This window comes from Centruroides vittatus, unplaced genomic scaffold (assembly GCF_030686945.1).
Source record: "Centruroides vittatus isolate TY-2023 unplaced genomic scaffold, ASM3068694v2 contig_922, whole genome shotgun sequence".
Taxonomy (NCBI): Eukaryota; Metazoa; Arthropoda; class Arachnida; order Scorpiones; family Buthidae; genus Centruroides; species Centruroides vittatus.
In genome coordinates, this window is record NW_027122609.1 from 580,057 (window position 1) to 603,174 (window position 23,118).

The following is a 23,118-nucleotide window of genomic DNA, read 5'->3' on the forward strand; positions in this document are numbered from 1 at the left end:
GGTGAAGAGGGCATTGGAGAGCAGATGTAATTTGTACAGAGAATACGGGGTTTATATGGGTGACGCCAGAGTAGGTACCAACGAAAGCATCATCGGGATGATAGATTTTTCCCATGTGGAGAACACTTACCGTAATAGGGTTATAGATTTAGTGAAAGAAAAGAGTGATGTCTTTGCAATAGACGTTAAGGACCTTACTGGCACTAAGAAGTTCATGCATAAACCAATAGTCAATGATACCAAAGTAGTAAATGTGAGGCAATACCGTATCCCTAACTGCCATTTGAGCAAGTTAAAAACATTAATGCAATCTTTTTTAAAGGCCGGAATCTGTGAGGAGAGCTCTCTGAATGGAACTCCCCTATCCACGTCATAGCTAAGGAATCCGGAGAGATAAGGATGACCTTAGACCTTCGGAAGGTCAATGAGCTAACTGAAAATCAAGATTTTCCAATGGCCCGCATAGACGAAATCTTGGAAAAATTCCATGGGAGCAAAATCTTCTCAATATTAGATCTTAAGTCTGGATATTTCCAAATCCCTATCGACTTATCAACCCGCCACATGTTTGCCTTCTCCACTCCCTGGGGCAAGTATCAAATGTGTAGACTTCCCCAGGGGGCCAAAAATAGCGGAAGGTACTTTCAATATGCGATGTCCCGTCTATTGGGGAAACACATAGGGATACACTGTTATGTCTTTCAAGATGATATCGTCATATTCTCCCCATCGGCTGATGAACATATGAAAGTATTGGAAGAGGTGATTAGCATTATCCACGAGGCTAACCTAAAATTAAACCCGAAAAAGTGCAAATTCCTAGTCAACAAAGTTTGCTATTTAGGCCACATAATTGATGAGGAAGGGATCAGCCCCGATCCCAAGAATACCGACGCAATAGCACGCCTGGGGCCCCCTAAAAACGTAACTGAAGTTAGAAGCTTCTTAGGAATGTTAGGGTTTTTCAGGAGATTCATTAAAAACTTCTCTGAAATAGCCCTTCCACTCACCAAACTGACCAAAAAGCATGAAAAATTCAGATGGGAGGAGTCCCACCAAATCAGCTTTGACCGTTTGAAGGACTTCATCGTTAAACCACCCATTCTGGCCCACCCGGATTTTAACCAACCGTTTTTTTTACACGCGGACGCTTCTGAAAAGTGTTCCGGCGCTGTCCTTGAACAACGGAGAGAAGGAGATTTGCTTCCTGTGGGGTACTTTAGTTACAAATTCCACGGCGCCGAATTAAATTACTCCACAATTGAGAAGGAGTATCTCACCATCGTCCTTGCTCTCCATCATTTTCGCCCTTTGATCCTAGGCCAACGCGTGCTGATATATTCCGATCACAAGCCGTTATCATATTTAAAGAACATGAAGAATCATAACGGCCGTCTGATGAGGTGGGCAATCGAAATATCTGGTTTTGACATCGAAATTAACCACGTGAAGGGTCGGGATAACCATATGGCTGACTGCTTATCGAGGATGTATACTGACCCTCGATCGTATGAACCAATTGTCATAAATGCTAATGGCGAAAACACGAACTTATTAGAGAAAGTTATAAAATCCCAAAATAGCGACAAATTCTTCGGCTCAATAAAGAGAGTCCTCCTAAAGGGTCACCATCAAAGTCGGGAGGAGAGTCGGAAGGGGACGATTCCGCCTGAGTTCCAATTAGATGGTTATAATCTCGTTCACGTGAAACCAAACTCATACGGGCTAGGAGAAACAAGAAGTACTTGCGTCGAGAAAGACGCTGTAAAGGACGTTATAAGAAACTTTCATAATAACCCCCTTGCGGGACATTGGGGATGGGACAAGACAAGAAAACTTATTAGTCGCTACTATTACTTCCGAGGGATGAATAAAAGCATAAAACAGTATATAGAACAGAATGCCAAATGCACAATCTCCACCAGGGGAGAGCCCCATTCCAGGAGACTGAAGTCGCAGAATATCCATTTCAAAAGATATCTGTCGACATAATAGGCCCCCTCACAACCACACGTGAAGGAAACTGTTACATCCTTGTCATGATTGATATGTTTACCCGTTTCACCGAGGCTTCCCCCTTACCTAACCAGTCTGCTAATTCAATAGCTGAAGCTATATTTGATACCATTATTTGCCGTTACGGTTGCCCACAAATAATTATATCTGATAGGAGTGCAAATTTTACCTCTTCCCTATTTGAAGATATGTGCAGGGTCCTTGAAATCAAGAGGAATGTCACTACCGCATATAGACCATGTTCGAATTCCATCTGTGAACGGGTCAACCAATCTATTGTAAATGTCATCGCTCGTATATCGGACGGAAATAATGCTCAGTGGGATCAATTCGTGCGCCCGGCATTATTTGCTTATAATGTCGCGACCCATTCTTCGACAAATGAGTCTCCCGCTTTCCTACTTTATGGGTTCGACCCAAAGTTTCCGCAAACTCCGCCGTCTAGTAATTCTCAAGTTTATGTAGACCCTAGCGACCATCATAATTTCTTAATGAGACAACTAAGGGTCATCCGGGTCACTGCATATGGTTTGAGTCAGGAGAAGAATTGCAATAATAGAGAGAGAAAGAATAGAAACAAAAACCCCTGCAAGTTTAAAATGGGGCAAAGGGTATGGCTCTTGAGAAAGGCAAAAGGCGGTAGACATGGAAAATTTTCCCCTAAATATACGGGCCCTTATCGTATCAGTCGCATTCTTGGACCTGTAAACGTTGAGATCGAAGGAGGGTCCAGAGTTGACAAGAGTATAGTTCACATTGACCGTATTAAACCGTGCTTTACTAGTGTATTTTTTCAAAACAAACCCAGGAAAACCTGGAAACGCGAGACCAATGAATGTGGGGATGACGACCACATAGCTGATATCCCGTACGTCCCGGCCGTGCGTTATAGGTCGGGAAACACACTAATGAGAAGAAACTCTGGGCAAGAAACAAGCCTCTTTGATAATCGTGACCAACCTACCCATAATTACAACCACCGGGGTAGAAAAATAGACTTTCACCGCTTGCACTATGGAAAATGACTTTTAGGGGGGGGCATATGTGGCGATTGTTCGCCATGTTTGTCCCTTAACAGACAATGCCCTTTGTTTGTTGCTTTCCCTAACGGTCCATCGTTCGTTATACCCGGAGGGGACGATTAACTCCGCAAGGGGGACAGGACATATAAATAGTGGCAAGGCCGACGGAACAGAATCTTTCTTTTTCGGAGCATCGGAGAAGCGAAGATAGCACATCGACAGTCTCGCCCATGTACAGGATTGTATACGGTATTTTTAATAGTCTTTATGTAATTTTATGTAATTATATTCGTATCGGAAAAGAAATAATTTTTGTCGTGAAAACTACAGGATTGTATACGGTATTTATAATAGTCTCTATGTAATTATATGTGTGTCGGGAAAGAAGTAATTATTGTCGCAAAAGCTTGTATTTTATTTGTAGTCTGGTTCAATCCAGATGTAAACTTTTTCTGTTGAAAGAAAAGGAAATAAATCTTACAAATATGTTAAATATGTACAAACAAAATTTGGAAGAACTCCTCAACGAATCAGATCGGACAGAGAAGGTGAATTTTCAAGTACCAACTTAAAGACATTCTTTAAAAATGAAGGTATTCTATGGGAAACTACGGCACCTTATTCCACGCAACAAAATGGAGTAGCAGAAAGGAAGAATAGATATCTGACAAAAATGACAAGATGCATGTTAATTGATGCTTGATTACCGAACAAATACTGGGGAGAAGCGGTGAATAGTGCAAATTACCTACAGAACAGATTAATTACTAAAGTGAGTGAAACAACTCCGTACAAAAAATGGCATGGAAAGAAGCCAAACCTCTCACATATAAGAATTTTTGGATGCTCAGCCTATGTTATTAAACCTAAAGATCGAAAGAAACTAGAACCTAAAGCCACAAAACTAATTTTTGTAGGATATGAGATAGCATCGAAAGCTTATTGATGAATTGACACGAAAACTGATAAGATAACAATAAGCAGAAATGTTCACTTTCTGGAAAACGTCAAGCACAGAGATTCCGAAATCAATATACACAACGATAATGAAAATTTGAAACAAGTTACAACAGTTGATAATACGAATTTAAAAGAAGATTGCGAAACGAAAACAAGGGAACAAGAAATGGAAGAATCTGGCATACATTTAAGGAGATCGGAAAGAACTACTAAGGGAGTACCTCCTATAAGGTTAATTGAAACAATAAATTTATCAGTGACAGAGGATGCAGCAGAACCAAGAGAATATAGCGAGGCAATCGCAGGCAAACATTCCAAAGAATGGAGTGAAGCCATGAATCAGGAAATAGCAGCCGTGAAAAATAACGGTACATGGAAAATTACAAAATTACCTCCAGGTAAAACTGCAGTAGGAAGCAGATGAGTATATAAAATTAAGAGAGACAAAAACAATAAAGTTAACTGTTTTAAGGCTTGTTTAGTCGCTCAAGGATACACACAAAAGTATGGCTTCGACTACAATGATGTATATGCCCCCATGATCAAAACTGCCACCCTTCGAACATTCCTAACTATAGCCGGAATTAAGAACATGAAAGTTAAGCATTATGACATCGAAACGGCTTATTTAAATGGAGACTTATCACACGAGGTATACACGAAACAACCCGAAGGATATGAAGAAGGATCACCGGACATGGTTTGCAAATTATTGTAAAATATATATGGCTTGAAACAAGGAGCAAATGAATGGAATAAAAAATTCAATGAATCATTGCTATCTAAGGGATTTAGAAGAAGCGTGGCCGATCCCTGTCTTTACACCAGAGGCCATAAAAGATGTTTGTATTTAGCAATTCATGTAGATGACGTAATAGCAATGGCCACAGACGAACATACGTTAACCAAATTTGAAACTGAAATGAAGGATATGTTTAAAATCAAGAATTTAGGTGACTTAAAATATTATCTGGGAATACAATTTGAAAGAGACGAGAACGGAATATTTTCACTCCACCAAGAAAGATATATCGAAAATAAATTTCGAGAATTTAACTTATCCGATTCAAGACTGTCTAATATTCCTATGGATACAGGATACTTAAGAAGAAATGAAATGCCTGATACGTTCAAAAACAACAATGTATACAGAAGTGCTATTGGATCTTTATTATATCTAGCGACTAACTTGCGTCCAGATATTGTGATAAGTACATCGATATTAGCGAGAAAAGTAACAAAACCTTCAGAAAGTGATTGGGTGGAAGCAAAAAGAATCTTTCGTTATCTGAATTTGACAAAAAAGAATCTATCGTTATCTGAACACGACAAAAAAGAAGAAACTTAAATTAGGAAATATCGATGAAGAATTAGAACTTAAATGTTATGTAGATGCCGACTGGGGAGGCGATCGTATAGACCGCAGATCGAACACAGGATATTTGCTCTTGCTAAAAGGAAGTCCTATACATTGGGTCAGTAAAAAGCAACAGTGTGTAGCACTTTTGTCCACCAAAGTGGAGTATGTAGCCTTGGCAGAAGCTACTCAAGAAACTGTATGGATGAAACGACTTCTAGAAGAAATAAATCTACCGATCACAACACCTATCAAAATATTTGAGGACAATCAAAGTTGTATACGACTTTTAGAATTAGGAAAAGCACAACAACGCATGAAACATCTCAACACAAAATACCATTTTGTACGTGATTTAAAGAATTCGGGAGAAATTACTGTAATTTATTGTCTGAGCGAATGGATGACAGCCAACTTGTTAACAAAGCTGCTAGACGCGAATAAGGTTAATAAATTTACTCACAATATCAGATTGTATTAACGATCAATCGTTGAGGGGTTGTGTTGGAATCAACGATTGCGATGTTTTGTAGATGTTCTTATGACGTAATAAAAGGTTGGTGGTGCTGTTGACCCCTCGGGGTATGTGACCTCATTTCACTCTCCCTTTTTAGTGCTGACCTTCTGTGAGTCAAGACTGTGTGTAATTTTTGTGCACTCTTTGTTCTTTTGTTACATAACTGGTTACGCTAGTCCAACTGCCTTTTTACTAATCTTTCCGTTAAACGCCAAGTCTAACATTTTACATAATATATATCATTGTTCTAGTTATATTGTTTAACATTCACTTTTTATGATAAATGAGGAAAAATATTTTCACTAATCAGATCTTTAGATTTAGCTGTGCTACATTGATCATTTAATAGATTATCATGATAGACTTTAATCACATGAAAAAGGATAGGATGAAAAAGAAATTTCAATTTCTTTTTCATCCTATCCTTTCATATCTTTCACATACGTTCAAAAAAATTAAAATTATCATGTCATTATCTTCATGTCATTATCATCATGTCATTATCTTCATGTCATTATCATCATGTCATTATCTTCTGGTTTAAATTCAATCATTTTAACTGGTGTCTTAAAGTGAATATTTTTCAAGTATCAATTAGCATTACATTTTATAAACATCATCCATGTATGTGATTGTAGGCCCACAGTGGCCAAGCAGTTCCATTCCCTGAACACTGGGAGTTCAGACGTGAGTTTGTGCCACGCCAGGATGGGCTGGTCATATGGAGTTTTCCGGATTCTTTCTGCCTGAATAGGGGCAAGTTACCCTTAAAAGGACCTCCCAGAAGGCATTTCTCCTAGGTAGATTGCCCAAGTGTTGCATTGTCATAACTTAACAAAACAAATAAACAAGTATGTGATTGTAAGAGTTATTGGCTGATATTGTATCCTGGATAGATAATTAACAGCAAAATTATTTTGATCTGTAATATATGGGCTGACCATAATTTCTTGACGCCAAAATGACAGAGTGCCACAGTTGATACATACAGGTCATCTGTTATTAAAATTATATCAAGAAGTATAAGTGAGAATCACTAAAAGTTTATTAGTACATTATTAGTGATATTAATTTGATGGTGTAAAAAAGAGTACATAAATTTCTCTCAAAGATTTTATCCCAGACCTGGCCAAGTGAATAAAACCACTGAACAGAGGTAATTTGTCATGGGTTTACACTTTACCAATGAGGGCTGGTCATGTAGTTTTCCAGGTTTTCTTCATGAATCTATCATAATAACTAAGTAGGGGACAGTTTCCCATAGAAAGTCCTTCCCGGAGGCATACCATTGGCAATCTGCTAATGGGATGCATTGGCTTATCTATCAATCCAATTCAATCCTAAATGATTTTATTTTTGAAAATTTAATAATGAAGAAATATTATTTTTATTATAATATATATAATGTTAGATTTAATAGTTGGTTTGATGTAGAAGGTTTTCCAGGATCAGATCAGCACATTTTTCAGATGAACTTATTTTATTTAATAAGCTTTGGTCACTTTTAGTTTTACTATAAAACTTGCTGCATTTTAACTTCATAATTTTGTTTTATAATTAACAAAACTTTTGTGGCTTAAATACTTAATCTCAGCATTTTTTTGACCATTGGAAATTCATGAGTGAAAATTTCATTCTACAGAAGCTATATGTCCTGGCAAACAAAAGACTAAATCTTTCAAATTATTAAAAACTTGGAATTCAATATGCTTTTCATGCATTTTATTAAATATTTTGTCTCATCTGTCAGCTACAGTAAATCAATTTCTTTTTCATCCTATTTCTCTAAATGTTTGGTAATTATTATCTTTGTTAATGTCCATTAATCAAATAATCAAATTTTATCTGCTTCTGTAAGTGTAATATATTTGTTAGATTTGTTGCAACTATTCTGTATTTCTTGTAATCCAGATATCTCATCAGCAGTATCCATTCAAATTTATGACCTTTATCAATGCAGGATAAACATTTTATAATAGTAAATTATAAGTTCAGAACACAAGATACAAATGTGTTTAATATACAAACTAGAAGCTGTGTTTTTATTTTCAAAAAATGAGACAAAAGTGAAAATTTTATTAAATCAGTGGAATGATAAGGACAGAATAAAAACAGTATATATCTTTAGCCTATTAATATTATGACTTTTGTAATTTGTATTTGGCAGTTTTTAAAGTCTATTTTATTAATCTTATTTATTATATTATTTATGATTAGAGAATATTTGATACTCTGATCATTCTATTAAATTATTCTTATTATTGGTTTTGTCTTTTATGTCTAATATATTTAACCATAATAAGAGATTTTTTATTTAAAATGATAAAAAGCCGTAATGCATGGTTAAATATTCTTTTTCGATGTTATATTTACTCAGTAGTTTAAGTAAAAAACAAAGAAAAACATTATTTAGATCATTTAATACAATTGGTTTTAAAATTCAATTTATTTGAAAACCTGTCAATATTAATAAATTATCTAGCATCATTAAATAAATTTAGGATAATTAATCAGAATTATATATTTTATTCTTATGACTTGTTTTAAATCAAAGTACAGATTTTTTAAAAATTAATATATTAGTTTATATTGTTATAACTTAATATAAACTTTTTTTACAAACTTCTCTGTATTTTACTTTCATTTATTAAACAGCATATGAAGCTGCAAGACATTATTTAAGATTTTTGAATATACCTTCTATTCCTAAAAACTTAAATGAAACTGAAAAACATATCTATCTTTCAGCATTAATAAATTTTACAAATATTTCATTGGTAAGTTTCATATTTTATTCTAAGATGTAAATGTAAAAATAACAAAGCAAAATTTTTAAAGGTACGATCATGTGGAGCATTATTAAACTATTTGCAAAAGGAAAGAATTGGAATACAATTAGAAGAAGAAAGTGCTTCTGTTCCTGTTCTTGGAATAACTGCCTTTTCATTGTAAGAACATAAAATCTGTTCTTTAAGTAGACTTTAACTATCAAAAGCATCTCAGAATTAAATATTCAAATATGGAGTCATTTCAAAATATAATATATCATATTTATCAAGCATTTCTATGAATATGAAAAATCTAATTCTTAGAGATGCTTGGAAAGGATAGACGTTCTATTAAAGATGTTAGTATTATTTATGTTATATTGTTTTAAACGAATATCTGTTTGAATTGATTGCTATTATTGGGAAATAATGATGGAAATTTATTTTTATCACCAAAGTTAGTTGTTATGTATTATATAGAGAGAGAATATTAAATTTTAGTATTTTGTAGATTTTAACAAAGCTAAGATTGATTTTGATAGTTTCTACATAATAGCTAGTCAGAATTTAGAAATAAGAGAAAAATATAAAATTAATTACTGTCTTAAGAATTTTTTTAATACATATGTTAGATATGTATTAATGTTATGTGAAAAACATGATACATATCATGTTTACACATATCATTAATACTAATTTATATATATATATATATATAGATCTTTTTCTTTTCAGACGTGATATAGTTAATATAGATGAAAATTCCTTTAGGTAAAGTACACTTTATTTTTATTTTATTTTATTTTAAAAATGTAAGATTAAATTTTAGAAAAATATATGATAATTCTTGAAAGAGCTTTTAAATCTTCCAGTTCTTTTCTTTCATATTCCAGAATTTAAATTTAAATTTTGAGTTTATTATTTTACTTAAAATAAAATACTGAAATATAACGACAGTCTGTTATTTGAAATTTAAATATACAGCAAAATTGCATATTACTTTGATGGGACTGATCTATACTGATAATGATAACTGATCAATAACATTAACAGAATAAGTCTACAGTTAGTGAAAATTCTAGTCTTATTAACTGACATTAAAAGGATATGTTAAAACAATTAAATTAATAACATATACTCATAACAAAACATGATTCTGTGAATTCCCTTAGCACAGCATTCAGAATAAATCAAGACAAGGCAGAAGCATTAGTCATTCCTTCATCATACAACCGTGTCTCTCTAAGGCACTGCAGGTATACATCATGCATATTTCCAGAGATATATAGAGTTGGAGAATTGTAAATGGCTTTAAGAAATAGCTCAACAACAGTTGAGCTGTGCTGCCATTATCGTTTTGAAATGGATGAATGTACAGAAAGTTTCCAAAGAAGCAGCCTGCCTATTTAATAGCATGGAGAAAGTCTAACTTAGGGTCTGAAAAAAACCCTCCTATATTCATCAAGCAATTTTTCAAGATGTGTCTCAATGTGGTCAGGACTCAAAAGTTCACTTGTGCTGGCTTAGCATACTTCTTCCTGAATTCTCTAGCATCATCTACCACACCATTTCCCCCTGATAGTGAATATTCTTGACAAAGTTCACATCAAAGCTGTCCAAGGGAGGTTTCTGGAAAGAGAGAACATCAGGAAACAGTGCTTTACTTGCAGCATAAATATTATGCAGTTTCTTCACTAACCAGTACAATCTTGAATCAAAGAGCCAATAATACCACATCCAGACAAAAACAGTGTTGGGCAACTTCTGCACACCATCAAATGTCAATTTCACATTGCTTTCACCAGTGATACACACTAACATATTTGGTATGATGATAGTCTGAATAACCTTCCCAAAATTCAGAATTTCTTGATATTTCTTCTGTCACAGTTTTCTTCAAGTCAAAGATAAATGAAAGAATGTATAATGATGCATTACTTTAACTAAAAACTGTGTTTAATAAATGAACAAATACAGAAAGAACAGCAGAACAGCACAAGCCTTCTGTGCTACAGAACATGGTAGAGTGCAGGAAGATTTAATGCCACTGGCAGTTGAGAGGAGCACAATAGCGAGGTTGAGGTTGAAGTTTTAAATGCAAAAACGTATACGTCGAACATTCAACACCGCTTTCCTGTAAGCCTAGAAGTTTGACAATGGCATTTGGAATGTCAAGCATGATTCCACTGACTATCCAAACACCATTGTCAAACTTATAGGCTTACAGGAAAGCGGCACTGAATGCCTGACATACACGTTTTTGTGTTTACAACTTTGGCCTCAACCTCGCTAAATGTAATTCACATTCCTTGACAGTTTCTACTCCTATAAATTAATGTCACTTTTTCTAACAGAAAATAAAATCTTTTAAGACTGCTTTTTATTAATAAAGAAGTATTCTATGTATTTTATTTGTTCAAAAAAATTGGCAAAAGGGACCTGCTTTGTTCAAGCTATTTAAGCTCTTGATGGTCCTGGAGATGAGTTTAAGAATTTTCATGTATTTTGCATTTTGTAATTTAAATTTTAAACTAATATAATAAATATAAAAAGTTACTTATACTTAACAATTTATTAGTTCATTTGTTTCTTTTATCCTAAGTGCATTGCAAATATTTAATCAGCAATCCATGTTGTCTGCATCAGCAAACAGAAATACTACAAGAGAAGATTTAAGTTTATATGGTAGGTTAAATTTTCTGAAAAATATTTTTTTGATTGTATTAGTGTGTATGTTTCATAATATATCAAAGTACTGTACATTAGAAAGAGGATATTGGAAAAATAAAATATATATTGCTTAAAAATAACCTATATAAATATATCATGACTTTCAAAATGTTTTTATCAATTATAAAATTTTAGAATTCATTAAGAAATTTGCTAAATACAGTAAGTTCCTGCTAACTTGGAACCTGCCAACACAGACTTTTCATAATTTGGACAAATTTTTCTGAAAAATATAGAGTAATTTAAAATTTTTTGACAATAGAAGAATTATAATTAGTAGAAACAAACTACCAAACTTCAATTTAGTCCAGTGATGAAAATTCTGTAAAATGTTTGCAAATTTTTTTGGATTCCTCCTGAAACCAGCTTCAGATTATAATAGCTCTGTAAATAGAATGCTTCAGTTATACTTCTAATTACGATTAAAAAGTATTTTTGATATCTAGAAGTTTTTGTAATACCATGCATTATATTTCTATAATTGGTACTGAAGATGGTACCTTTCTATATACTGTATTGTCATAATCTTTTTTGAACTCATTTTTCGTAGTAATAAATTCAACAATATAACCCACTAATGTTCAGTATAACTTCAATGTAGAGCTGGTCATAATAAATTACTATATATCTAACTTCTTGTTTTCCATTTTTCCAGAGAAAATGCCTTACTAACTTGGGCTTTCATAAACTGACAAATTTCACTCCTTATTAGTCTAAGTTAGTGGATGTTTGCTGTATTTATTACCAGTATATTTTTTGGGAATACATAATCTCCAACATCAGAATTTTATTATTTGAAAATCATAATTAATATTACAGAGTATCAGAACAAGCATCAAAGTTTTTATTATTTTTTTAAAGTATAGATATAATATATTTCATTGGAACAAAGCTAGTAGTTTGAAATTAATAAAATAAAATAAATTAAAACAAAGAAATTTTTCATCCTTTTTGTTAATATAAATATTGGTGTCTTTGGATGTTAAATACGAAATACAAATGTAAAAACTGTTGGATAGTATTGAATTACAGTAAGAAATTACAGTAAGACCCCACTTAACGCAGGGATGCGTTCCTAGATGACAAAGCGCTAAACGAAACAGCGTTAAACGGGGTCATCTTAACATGTAAATAAGGGGGATACGTGAAACAGAACAGAGAATAAGAAAATTTATCATTTTTTTTTGTTTTATTTTGTAACATTTATTGTTAAATACTTTTTTATTACATTAATTATAGACTTATATATTGCTAATATCGAAATTTATTCATAAAACATTCATGAAAATAAAAAAAAGTTTAAGTAAAGAAGTTATGTTTGTGATGAGGAAGGTTCTTCCTCATTTGACATCTTTTGTTTCTTTGTGAAGAAGTTATCTAACATCATTTGCCTTTTCCTGTTTCCTTCAGCAAGCAGTTGTCGATAGCAAGATATCGCATCCATGACACTTCATCTTGCCTTTGAACTTCTATCAAAATTGAAATCATTTTGTATAAACTGATCCATAATTTCTGTTATAGTGGTAAACTTTTTTTTAGAAAATCTGTTGAAAGTTCCTTTTGTTTCTCATCTTCAGAAATGCTAATTTTGTCATCTTCATGCACCTGTTGTTCTACTAATTCTTTAAGATCGTCGTTGGAAAAACTTTTTCCAGTTGTAACTTGCAATAATTCTTCAATATCCTGTGCATTTATATTATCCAACCCTGTTTCATTAGCTAGCTTGACAATTTCGTTGACATCAACAATGGATTCTCGTGTCAACGTCCTTGCTTAGCTCCGGCCATAGATTCTTCCATACTCCTTTCAAACATTTCTCGGTCATCTTGTTCCAGGAAAGATTGATGTTGTCTACAGCAAATGATATTATAGTTTTTCCAAAAATTTCTAATGGATTGTTTATCTGCTCCATCTGTTTTATCAATCAGTTGTTGGAATGTCCACCACAGATAATAAGCTTTAAAATTTGATATTATGCCTTGATCCCAACACTGCATGCAATCTTGGGGAATTTCAATACTACCGCGTAATACTGAAATAGCGTTAAGCGGGGTCTTACTGTATTTTGTATTTTGTTGTATTTGTATTTGTATTATTAAAGGACTTAACATCAAAAAAGCAAAAAGTCTTTTGTCTTTTTGTGGTCTCTTCAAATATTCTTGGTTGTATAATACCAAGAATATTTGAAAGCTAAATGAAATTTATTTTTTACTGTTTAGTTCTTTCATATAAATAAAAAGATTCTTTATATTTTAATTTTTTATTATATGTAAAATTTCATCTATGAGAAAATAGATAGGCCCTGAAAATCAATGCAGAAATAGTTGAATTATTTGAATCTGGTTGAAAAGATGAAGCACGGATAATCATTGAAGATTTGTTGTATTTATGGAGAAAGCTAAATGAAAGATCTTGGTCCATTTCCAATTATATTTATATTCTGAAAATAAATAGAAGAATTCTGTTCTAATTCAAAAGTTAATTTTATAAAAGGATATATGTTAGAGATGGGCAAATATCTTTTTCTCAAATTTGGATATTAACCAGATCTCAAACACAATAGGAATTTGCCATGTGTGACCAATACAGTCAAAGACACCATGTGAAAACAGAAATTCACATGATACTGTAAATCATAAAAAAATAACTAAAAAATTGTCAGAAGCAGACTTTCTTTTCTAACTAAATCTAAAACTTTAATTTTTTCTTCTGAAAATAGGCACTTTACGTTTTTTTTTTTTTTTGGATTATCAGAATTACCAGCATCATTATTCTTGTGTTTTTAGAGCTATGTTTGCAAAGTAATTAGCAAAAATAAAACTAAGAGAAATAAAAATAAATAAATTTCTTTATATCCTAATATATTTTGATTTTTGAGTTATTTCTGGAACCATGTATTTAGATGCTAAAATTCTTTAAAAATATTTTTCAAATGTTTAAGAAGTTATTATTTTTTCTTGAAAAGTAGTTACAGTAAGACCTCAATTTAATAGACTTCAAATTTAACAGACAAAATTTCTGGCCCATGTGTTATATCTGAAAATTAGTACCCTGTTAATTTTAAAATGCTTTTTATATGTAATTAAATTAACAGGTTATTTTTTGAAATCCAAGAATCACCATTCATAAGAACACTGTTTATTTGTTTAGTTAAATACAATTAAAATGTATTTTCCAAAAACGTTTGTTTATTTATTTTGATTTAGATCATATAATTGTTTATTACAGTCTCAGAACTACAGTGAGTACATAAGCAATTCATACATGTAGAAAATTTTTTTGTGAAATTAAACTTTCATACATACATAATTTTAATTACACAAATGTATCTACATAAATAAAAAACAGATAAACTAACTAATTTGTCAATTTTTACCACATGCATTCAAAAAATCAACTTTATTATATAATGGACTTTTGGTGGCTTTAATGGATATCCCTCACCTGAATTAGTCCATTAATTTGAGGATTTATTGTATTAGTTAAATGTAATAAATTTAATAAAGTATTAATTAATTATGAATATTTTTAAAGGAATTATTAATAAATGCAAATCAAGTTTTGGCAGCAAGTATTTAAAGTAAGTATATTTTTTTACTCAAAAAAAACTATCTTTGACACCTATAACATTTACATTATTTCTATTTGCAAATATTTTTAAGAAGGTTTGATTTTATATTTTTATTACATGCAAACTATATTGCCCTTCAAGAATAGCAGCTCTCATTAAATTATCCCTAATGTAATTGTACTTATTGCAGCAAAAAACTGAGTGAAGTGGTGTTTGGTCCTCCTGAATACCAAAATCTCATTGTGGATTGTTCCCAATCTATGCAAGTATTGCTTAAAGTTGCCATGTTAAAGTTATTGTTAAAGTTGTCTTTAGCAATTTGTTTGTAAAGATTGGAAAGTGAATAGTTATAATGACCCACTTCGTACATTGGATGTTTGATGTTAAAATTCCTCATGAAGCCAGATAATAGAATCATAATAGACAAAAAGACATGGCAGAAATGGGCATATTGGAAGAAGATATCCAGAACAGGGAAAGGTTTAGGAACAAAATAAGGAACTTCAAGGGTTTTCAGGAAAAGGAAAATAACAGACGTGGAAGACTCTTCACTCAGGAGCAAAGACAACAGCAGAGCGAGAGAATGAAGAGGTATTGGAAAGAAAGGAAGAAGAACAAAGGGAAGGGAAGAGGGAAAAGCAAGTCATAATTAGTTGTTTGTATGTGGTCCAAAGATGGCCGGAATCGACACAAGAAGAAGAAGAATCATAATAGAATAATTGGTCTTTGCTATAATCCAATTAGAATTTCCAATGGCCAAGTGAGACAGTAGTTTTTCACTGGAAAATGTTTGATAAATAAAATATTTCTTCTGGAAGAGGATATAACTGTTTTCATTTATTTAATACACTAGTTTACAAGACATTATTAGTTATTGGTACTCAATTAAATTAGTTTGTTCAGTGAGAATGTTAGCTCATAAGCATTGTATCAAAGAACTCTTAGTGTTTATATATCTAGCACAAGTCCTTGGAAATGACAAGAATGTTTTAAAATCAAATAATTCTCAATTCTTGCATTTGAATAGTCCCATCTTTAGTTAGAACTTTTGATTAAGTTTAGTAAAAAAATTATTTTAATACATATAAAAGTGATTTTACTGTAAAAACTGAACTTATCTGTGTGATATTTATCTGGTGTAGTTTCAAGTTTAAAAAAAATACTAAAACCTATTCAAAACAGAAACCTGACAGAGTGGAAAAATAATTCAGTATCATTTGATTCTGATTTACACAGGTTTTACTGTAGTAGTGCTATACTGAAATCTGCATTTTATGGAATTACACTTAGTAACTTAAAATTTTTTTTTGAAAAGATTTAATCTTTTGCAAAATAATGAATTACTGTAATTTTCACATGCACATTATATATTATAAAATTGTTTACTGAACAATATTAGAATATTTTAAGTTAAAGTTTATAAATATTTTGTAGGAAATTGCTATTACAGCCTACTCAAGATATAGAAATTTTAAAACAAAGACAGGATGCAGTTGCTTATTTTGTTACACCTCAAAATGTTGAAGTTGTTTATAACTTGCAGAATTGTTTAAAAAATATAAAACACATCCCAGTAAGCATTACTTATAAAATATTTTTAAGAAATAAAACAATTATTAGTGAAAGAACAAAAATAAAGTGTCTAATTAGTATAAAAAATAGTAAATTTTTGTGATATTATAGAAGGAAGTCTTATTAGAATAAAATAAATATTTCAATGTAAGCTAATTTGTGAATTATTTTATATTATTTTAGTAATGATGTTAGATTTTTAAAATTACTAGAATGATAAATTATCATAATAAAATTCTGTATAAGAACTTACAAACAGTAATAAATTATCTACTGTAGATAAATTAAAAAGATAAATTAAATGGGAAAATAAATAATTACTTTCTTTTATTTGATGAATTAATCTTAGCTCAGCTGTCATTACATTCAATATATTTTAATTATGTAATTTTAGTAATTAAAATTTCTTAAAATATTCAATTAATACATATTCAAAATTATTATTTAATAGCGTATTCTCTCTCATATGTTAAATTCTCATGCTTCAGTTAATGATTGGAAAGCATTATATAAGGTATAATAATTTTGTTTATTACTCCTATTTTATTGTTTATATTACTAATATATTCATATAAATATCTGAAAAGAATCTGTAAACTTTCAGTTACATTTAAAACTTTTTTTTATTCAATTGACGTAATTTTTATCTTTATGCACTTTGTGAAATTTTAGATAAGTATCATTCATTCTTTAACATTATTTAAGACCTTATTCATCAATTTATGATATTGATTTGTAGTTTAAATTTTATAGTTAAGCTTTTATAAATTACAGTTTCTTGAGCTTTTATAAATCCTCTGTATATTTGTATTATCTTAATATTAATTTTTAAAATTTTCATTAATGAAGTTAATATCAATCTCTTATTTAAGTGATTAATACTAGTTTTCATTGATTTAACAGACTGTTTATAATTCTGTTCTTATAAAAGATATATGTGGAATGCAGCCGCAGTCTATTTATATTTTTAGAAAAGTAAGTACAATGTAAGATGTTTATGTCTTTATTAAAAACTGATCTCTATTCTGATATGCAAATTCAGAGTAAGGCTTGGTTGGCTCTCATTTGACAACAGTATGAGCTTTGACTATAAAAAAGTTTTCCCCAGCTTTATGCAACAAATTTTCATGGAAAACATGTGGTATGAGTGGTCTCAAACATCTTGTATATATGAAATTGATGTATGATACATTCAAAAAATTTGCAGAAAATGTCTGTAATGTGTGTAAGTGGAGTGAGAATGACTCAGATTTTTAAAAAAATAGTTGACAACTGTGTACAGAGTCACAGCACGAGGTGGTAATGTCATAATCAGTATTTGCAACATATCTTATGCATGCATTTTTAGACAGGGTGAAAGCAAGATTTTGGAGTACAGTTTAATGTGCACTTGCTTATTGAGTTCTTCTTGTACAGAGGTATCTGAGTAAACATTCCATCACATCCTCCATACTCACCAGATCTTGTGTTGTGTGATTTCCACCTGTTTTCCTGCATGAAAACACACATGAAAGGCCAAAATTTAACAACATAGATGAAGTGATTGCTGCTGCAAAATGTATACTTTGGATGATTGTGAATGAGGGTTACAAAATGTTTTCAAACTATTGTATGACTGCCAGATGAAGTGTGTTGTTGCAGAAGGTGATTACTTTGAGGGAAATGTTGTCTAAATGTAGTCAATAAAATAGGTGAAAAAATTATTTTTCATGAACTTTTTGAACATACCATGTATTTATTATTCATTTAACTATATCCATATTTAATGGTGTTGTAATTATGTTTAAGTTTTGTAATTTTTTTAATTATTAAAATATTAAAACCTAAAAACTTATTGACAGAATCTGTATTAACATTTAATGATAATTTGTTATTTATTTAATAATTTTTAAAACTGGGAATATTGAAAAAAAAAAATTAACACCAAATTATGTAATATTGTAGTGTGAAATAAATTACACCCTTAGCTAACTGGTAAATTAATGGAAACAAATGCTGATTTTTAAAGTATTCCAGTATTTTAGATGTCACAAATATAGTACACTCTGACTACAGTCTGAATATTAATAGGTGTAAAGGTTATTTGAATTATTAAATTGCTTAGGTTGTCCAAGATCTGTGAACAATAGTTAATATAAAACTGAAAATATCATTGCATATGTTGCAACAGACTATAAACATTAAATTTTATTAAATTACAGTACAATACACAAGATTTATAACAATGGCTACACATTATTAGTAAAATACAATAAACTTTCATGTCAATAAATGTAGTTTTTGTACTAAGTTTATTTAATATTTTGCAATTAAAATATAATTTTATAATATTTTACATTTGTTTAAGATTAAAAAATGAAAATTAATTCTCTAAAGATTTAACTGAAATATTTCTTTATAGATAACTGAAACATTTACATCAGATTTATGTCGTATTTCCTCACTAATAAACAAAATAGTAAGTTTATTTATATTTTAACATTAAACTTTAACGTTGAGAAAATTAAGAAAATTAAAATTTTCATTTTCTTAAGTTTTATAGCAGAGGTAAAATCTTACTATTATCAATAATCTAAAAATAAGTTTTCAATATATGAAAATACTTTATTTCATAAATTATTATTATTATTAATTAAATAATTAATTATTGCCATTATTCATTAAAACATAATTGATTTCCTCAAAGCAAGCAGTTTTGTTTTTTGTTTTATTTCTACTGTAGTTCTAAGTTTTTGCATGGGACCCCAAACCGATCTTTTTTTAAGAAAATATTTTCCTCCAAAAATTCCCCCAAAGAAAAATGTTTGAGCTCAACACTGTACACGAGGTCCCCTAATTCAAATTCATCTGGGCCCATGAAGCTATAATGCATCACTGGGAAATTTTATTACAAGTAGCCAGAAGCATCGTTTCCGAATTTAAATTAAATAAGTTTAAATTATGTAATTATTAAATTTTTATTAATAATTTTGATTTTATTTTTTATAGATTCTCTGTCTTGAAAATCATTTTGATCTCATCTTTTTTATTAGACATTTCTAAAATTTTAATACAGTACATCACTACCGACTTGGACTAATAGGGCGAGTGTTGTCAAAATTTATGAAAATTCAAGTTAGTGGAGTGTTTTCTCTGATCCTGTGAAAAAAGAGAATGTTGATATACAGTAATTTATTATGATCAGTTTTATACTGAAGTTTTACTGAACTTTAGTAGTTTGTACTCTTGAATTTATTATTACAGGAAATGGGCTCAAAAAATTTTATTATAGTACAGTGTAGAGCAATGTACAGTCTCTAGTACTAACTACAATAATATAATGCATAATATTGCAAAGACTTCCAGATACAGTATCAAATACATTCATTAATTATAATTTTTCTATTGTCAAAAAATAATTTAGCTGAGTTATGTACTGTCCAAGTTAGTTGGGGTTTACTGTAATTTGTTTTAAATTATTTGATTAATATATTAAAACTATTAAAAGAGGATCTTGTTAAAAAAAAATTCATTTAATTATTAATTTCAGTATCATTGCTTTTATATTGGTATTTTTCAGTTTTAATAAATTCTGATTTCTTAAAAAAGAAATTATTTTGTTTAATTAATTGACTAATTAATTGACACATTCAATTAATTTCATTAATTGAATGTGTGAAATTTTACTAATAAATTATAATAGCATAATAAAGAATTGCTGCATATTATTTTCAATGGATTCATCTTCGGAAACTAATATTTAAAAGTATAACATAGTTAACAATTCTATTTTAAAGAGTTAAACAGTTGTTAGGTTTTTAAATCTTAACTAACAATGAGTTCTTTTGATCAAAATAAGTTTTTCTCTGTGTTTAGTTACACCTATTTGGCTCTTTCCATAGTTTCACTAACTTCTTTCTTTTTTGAGACTTATTTATTTCGTTTTTAAACTTTAAAAATAAAACTAGTAGCCTAATCATAGAGTAATAATTCAGTAGAATGTCTGATTTTAAAAATAGTTAACTATGAATCTATGATATATTGTGGCTATACACCATATTTTGTATATATGTTAATTTAAGTTTAGTTTAGTTTTCTTCTTTATTCTTTGTTCCTGTTGTTCTGTTCTTTTGTGAGAGTATAAAAAGTACAAATGAGTCGACACAGAGAACTTTAGTGATTTCTTCAATGGGACAAATTGATAACAAGCATGCTTGATAGAGCAGATGCTTAGAAGGGGGAATCCATTTATCTCAATAGGGACTAGACAAAGACAACTATCCAAATTAATAAGATAACCCTTTAATTTTCCTTGGAACATACAATACATTCAGGAAAACACACAGAAATGTACGGAGCCCGACAATCCAATCTACCGAATATCATTAACGCACAATTCTCCCAACAAATAATATGTTACAGAATTCCCGTAATGCTCAGACATAAAATGTACCAACAATGAGTTTAAAGCGTACCTCTTCTTTTACTTCTCATCGGACAGGAAACAGTTTGAAAATGAAATCTTCCCGCTGACCTGGTTGCACAGTCTTTACTTTCTCGCTTCCCGACTAATTCCACACGCACTTTCACACACCACCACTACTTTGCTTCTTCTTCTTCATCCTCTCTTTATTTCCGTTCTAACTTCTCATCAAGACACATCCTCCAATAAATCTCCCGCCCTCGGTTACACACCCAGATTTACCCAACTCCTCTCCACTGAGTCGGACCCACCATGTGGCGAAGGGGGGCGGGGAAAGACATAAGGCACACCTTCTAGAATTTTCTTTCCTGATCCTTTCCCCTTGGGTGGTAGATGAAGGAATTACAACAAAAAGAAAAGAAAGAGGCCCTGAGGGCTAAGGAGTGGACCCACAATTAATGTTAAGCCCGAGTACTCACTTTCTTCTAATTCTATTTCTTCTATTTTCTATATCTATCACATCCATTCTTCCATAGTATTAAGTAAGTTTTTAAGTCTTAGCCATAGTTTGTTTTACTTCGATTATAATTATTATTGGTCCATATTTTTTGTCATGAACCTGGTACCAGTTGTCATTCCCCCACTTTTGTTACTAGCAAAAAAACTATTATTATAATTTTGACTGAGGGTGTTGGAATCCTAAAGAACCTTGTTCATCACACACAAAAATAAAAATATTTAATAAAAATATAAATACGACTTTTACAAAGAAAAAACTTTGCATGTTGTGCTCCTTTTTCACCGTTCGCACCGTTCAAGGACTGCTGATGGTGCAAACAGTGAAAAAGGAGGACAACATGCAAAGTTTTTTCTTTGTAAAAGTCGTATTTATATTTTTATTAAATGTAAATAGCTCCGGCTACGTACCTATATTGGATTTTTACTTAAAATAAAAATATTGTTTCCATGGCCCCCACATCTTACAGCAGGGCCCCCAGACCAAGATCATTGGCAAGCCCCTCTCACTCAAACCCGAGACCTTAGTGGTGTGATGTGAGGGACCTAACCACTTAGCCCATGGCCACTTTGGGATATGATAAGGCAGCTAAATGAAAAAATATTATTTTTATTCACAAATTAGGTATGCATTTATAAAAACAGATTAGATTTATTAGAGACAATAGAGGAATTACAACGACAAATTTTACAATGATGAACACGACATTAAAAGCAAAAAACAAAATAGGAACCAACATAAGAACTGAAAGAATGACAGAAATTGAAAAACAAAGCACATGAACAAGATAAAACAGAAGAAACTATCAATTAAATTATTTTGCAGTAAATTTTCTGACTTTCTCAAAGCAAATTTTTTGATTGTCACTAAAATTTATTTGTTTAGCTAAATCATTTTCAGTGCACTAAATTGATATGTTATTTAGGCTGGCCATCTTCATACCGGGCCTCCTGATTAGGGTTCGGTCAGTCACTACCATGTGAGAGTCATGATTGTTTCTTTTTATGCATATTTGTATGTTCCCTTTTTGTCGGGGTATGTACTTTCACGTGTACATCACAATATAATCATGATTAGCATTTTGTTATAGTTTTAAATATATATCACAAATCCATATAGTTATCTTTATTATTTTTACTAAATACAAGAATAGTTTTTTGACAAATACTCTATTTTGGGGATCATTCAATTTACTCTATAAATCTGAAGAACAAAACTTAATAAGATGATTACTTCAATATGTTTTCAGTTTTGTGTTAATGTTTTCTTTTTCTCCGTTGACTATTTGTTATATAAATATAATTTATTTTTTTCTTTTTATATTTTTAATGTAATGATTCTATTTTAATGTTTGCAGATTGATTTTCAAGAGTCAGATAATCAAAATCATTTTGTTGTGAAACCTGGAGTAGATGAACGGCTAGATTACAGTATGTATTTTAAAAATATTTTGATTTTATTCCATTTAATTTTATTTGTTTGGGTAAATAAATATATATATATAAATAAACAAATAAAATTACAAATATACAAATAGTACACAGGTATACCTCATTTTACGTCGATAATTGGTTCCTGGAGAGGCAACATACGTCGAAAAACGACGTAAGTCGAATTTGCTTGTCACTAGGCTAAACCACAAATTACCATTCCCAGTTCTGTATTTTATTTATAAATGCATTTTTA

The 23,118-nt window shown here is 30.8% G+C and overlaps 1 protein-coding gene across 4 annotated transcripts in view; it reads left to right on the top strand.

The window, feature by feature from the left end:
- LOC136984533 (mutS protein homolog 5-like) overlaps positions 1-23,118 on the top strand; it is a 110,128-nt gene that overhangs the window by 41,054 nt on the left and 45,956 nt on the right. For 3 of the 4 annotated variants that reach the window (XM_067281556.1, XM_067281559.1, XM_067281557.1), the window contains exons 6-15: positions 8,528-8,649; positions 8,711-8,820; positions 9,376-9,411; positions 11,243-11,325; positions 14,905-14,950; positions 16,376-16,514; positions 16,965-17,027; positions 17,417-17,488; positions 18,915-18,971; positions 22,790-22,862. In XM_067281556.1, the coding sequence (XP_067137657.1) occupies positions 8,528-8,649; positions 8,711-8,820; positions 9,376-9,411; positions 11,243-11,325; positions 14,905-14,950; positions 16,376-16,514; positions 16,965-17,027; positions 17,417-17,488; positions 18,915-18,971; positions 22,790-22,862 (801 nt within the window). The remainder of the gene's footprint in view (positions 1-8,527; positions 8,650-8,710; positions 8,821-9,375; positions 9,412-11,242; positions 11,326-14,904; positions 14,951-16,375; positions 16,515-16,964; positions 17,028-17,416; positions 17,489-18,914; positions 18,972-22,789; positions 22,863-23,118) is intronic. The other variant, XM_067281558.1, reaches the window with a different exon arrangement.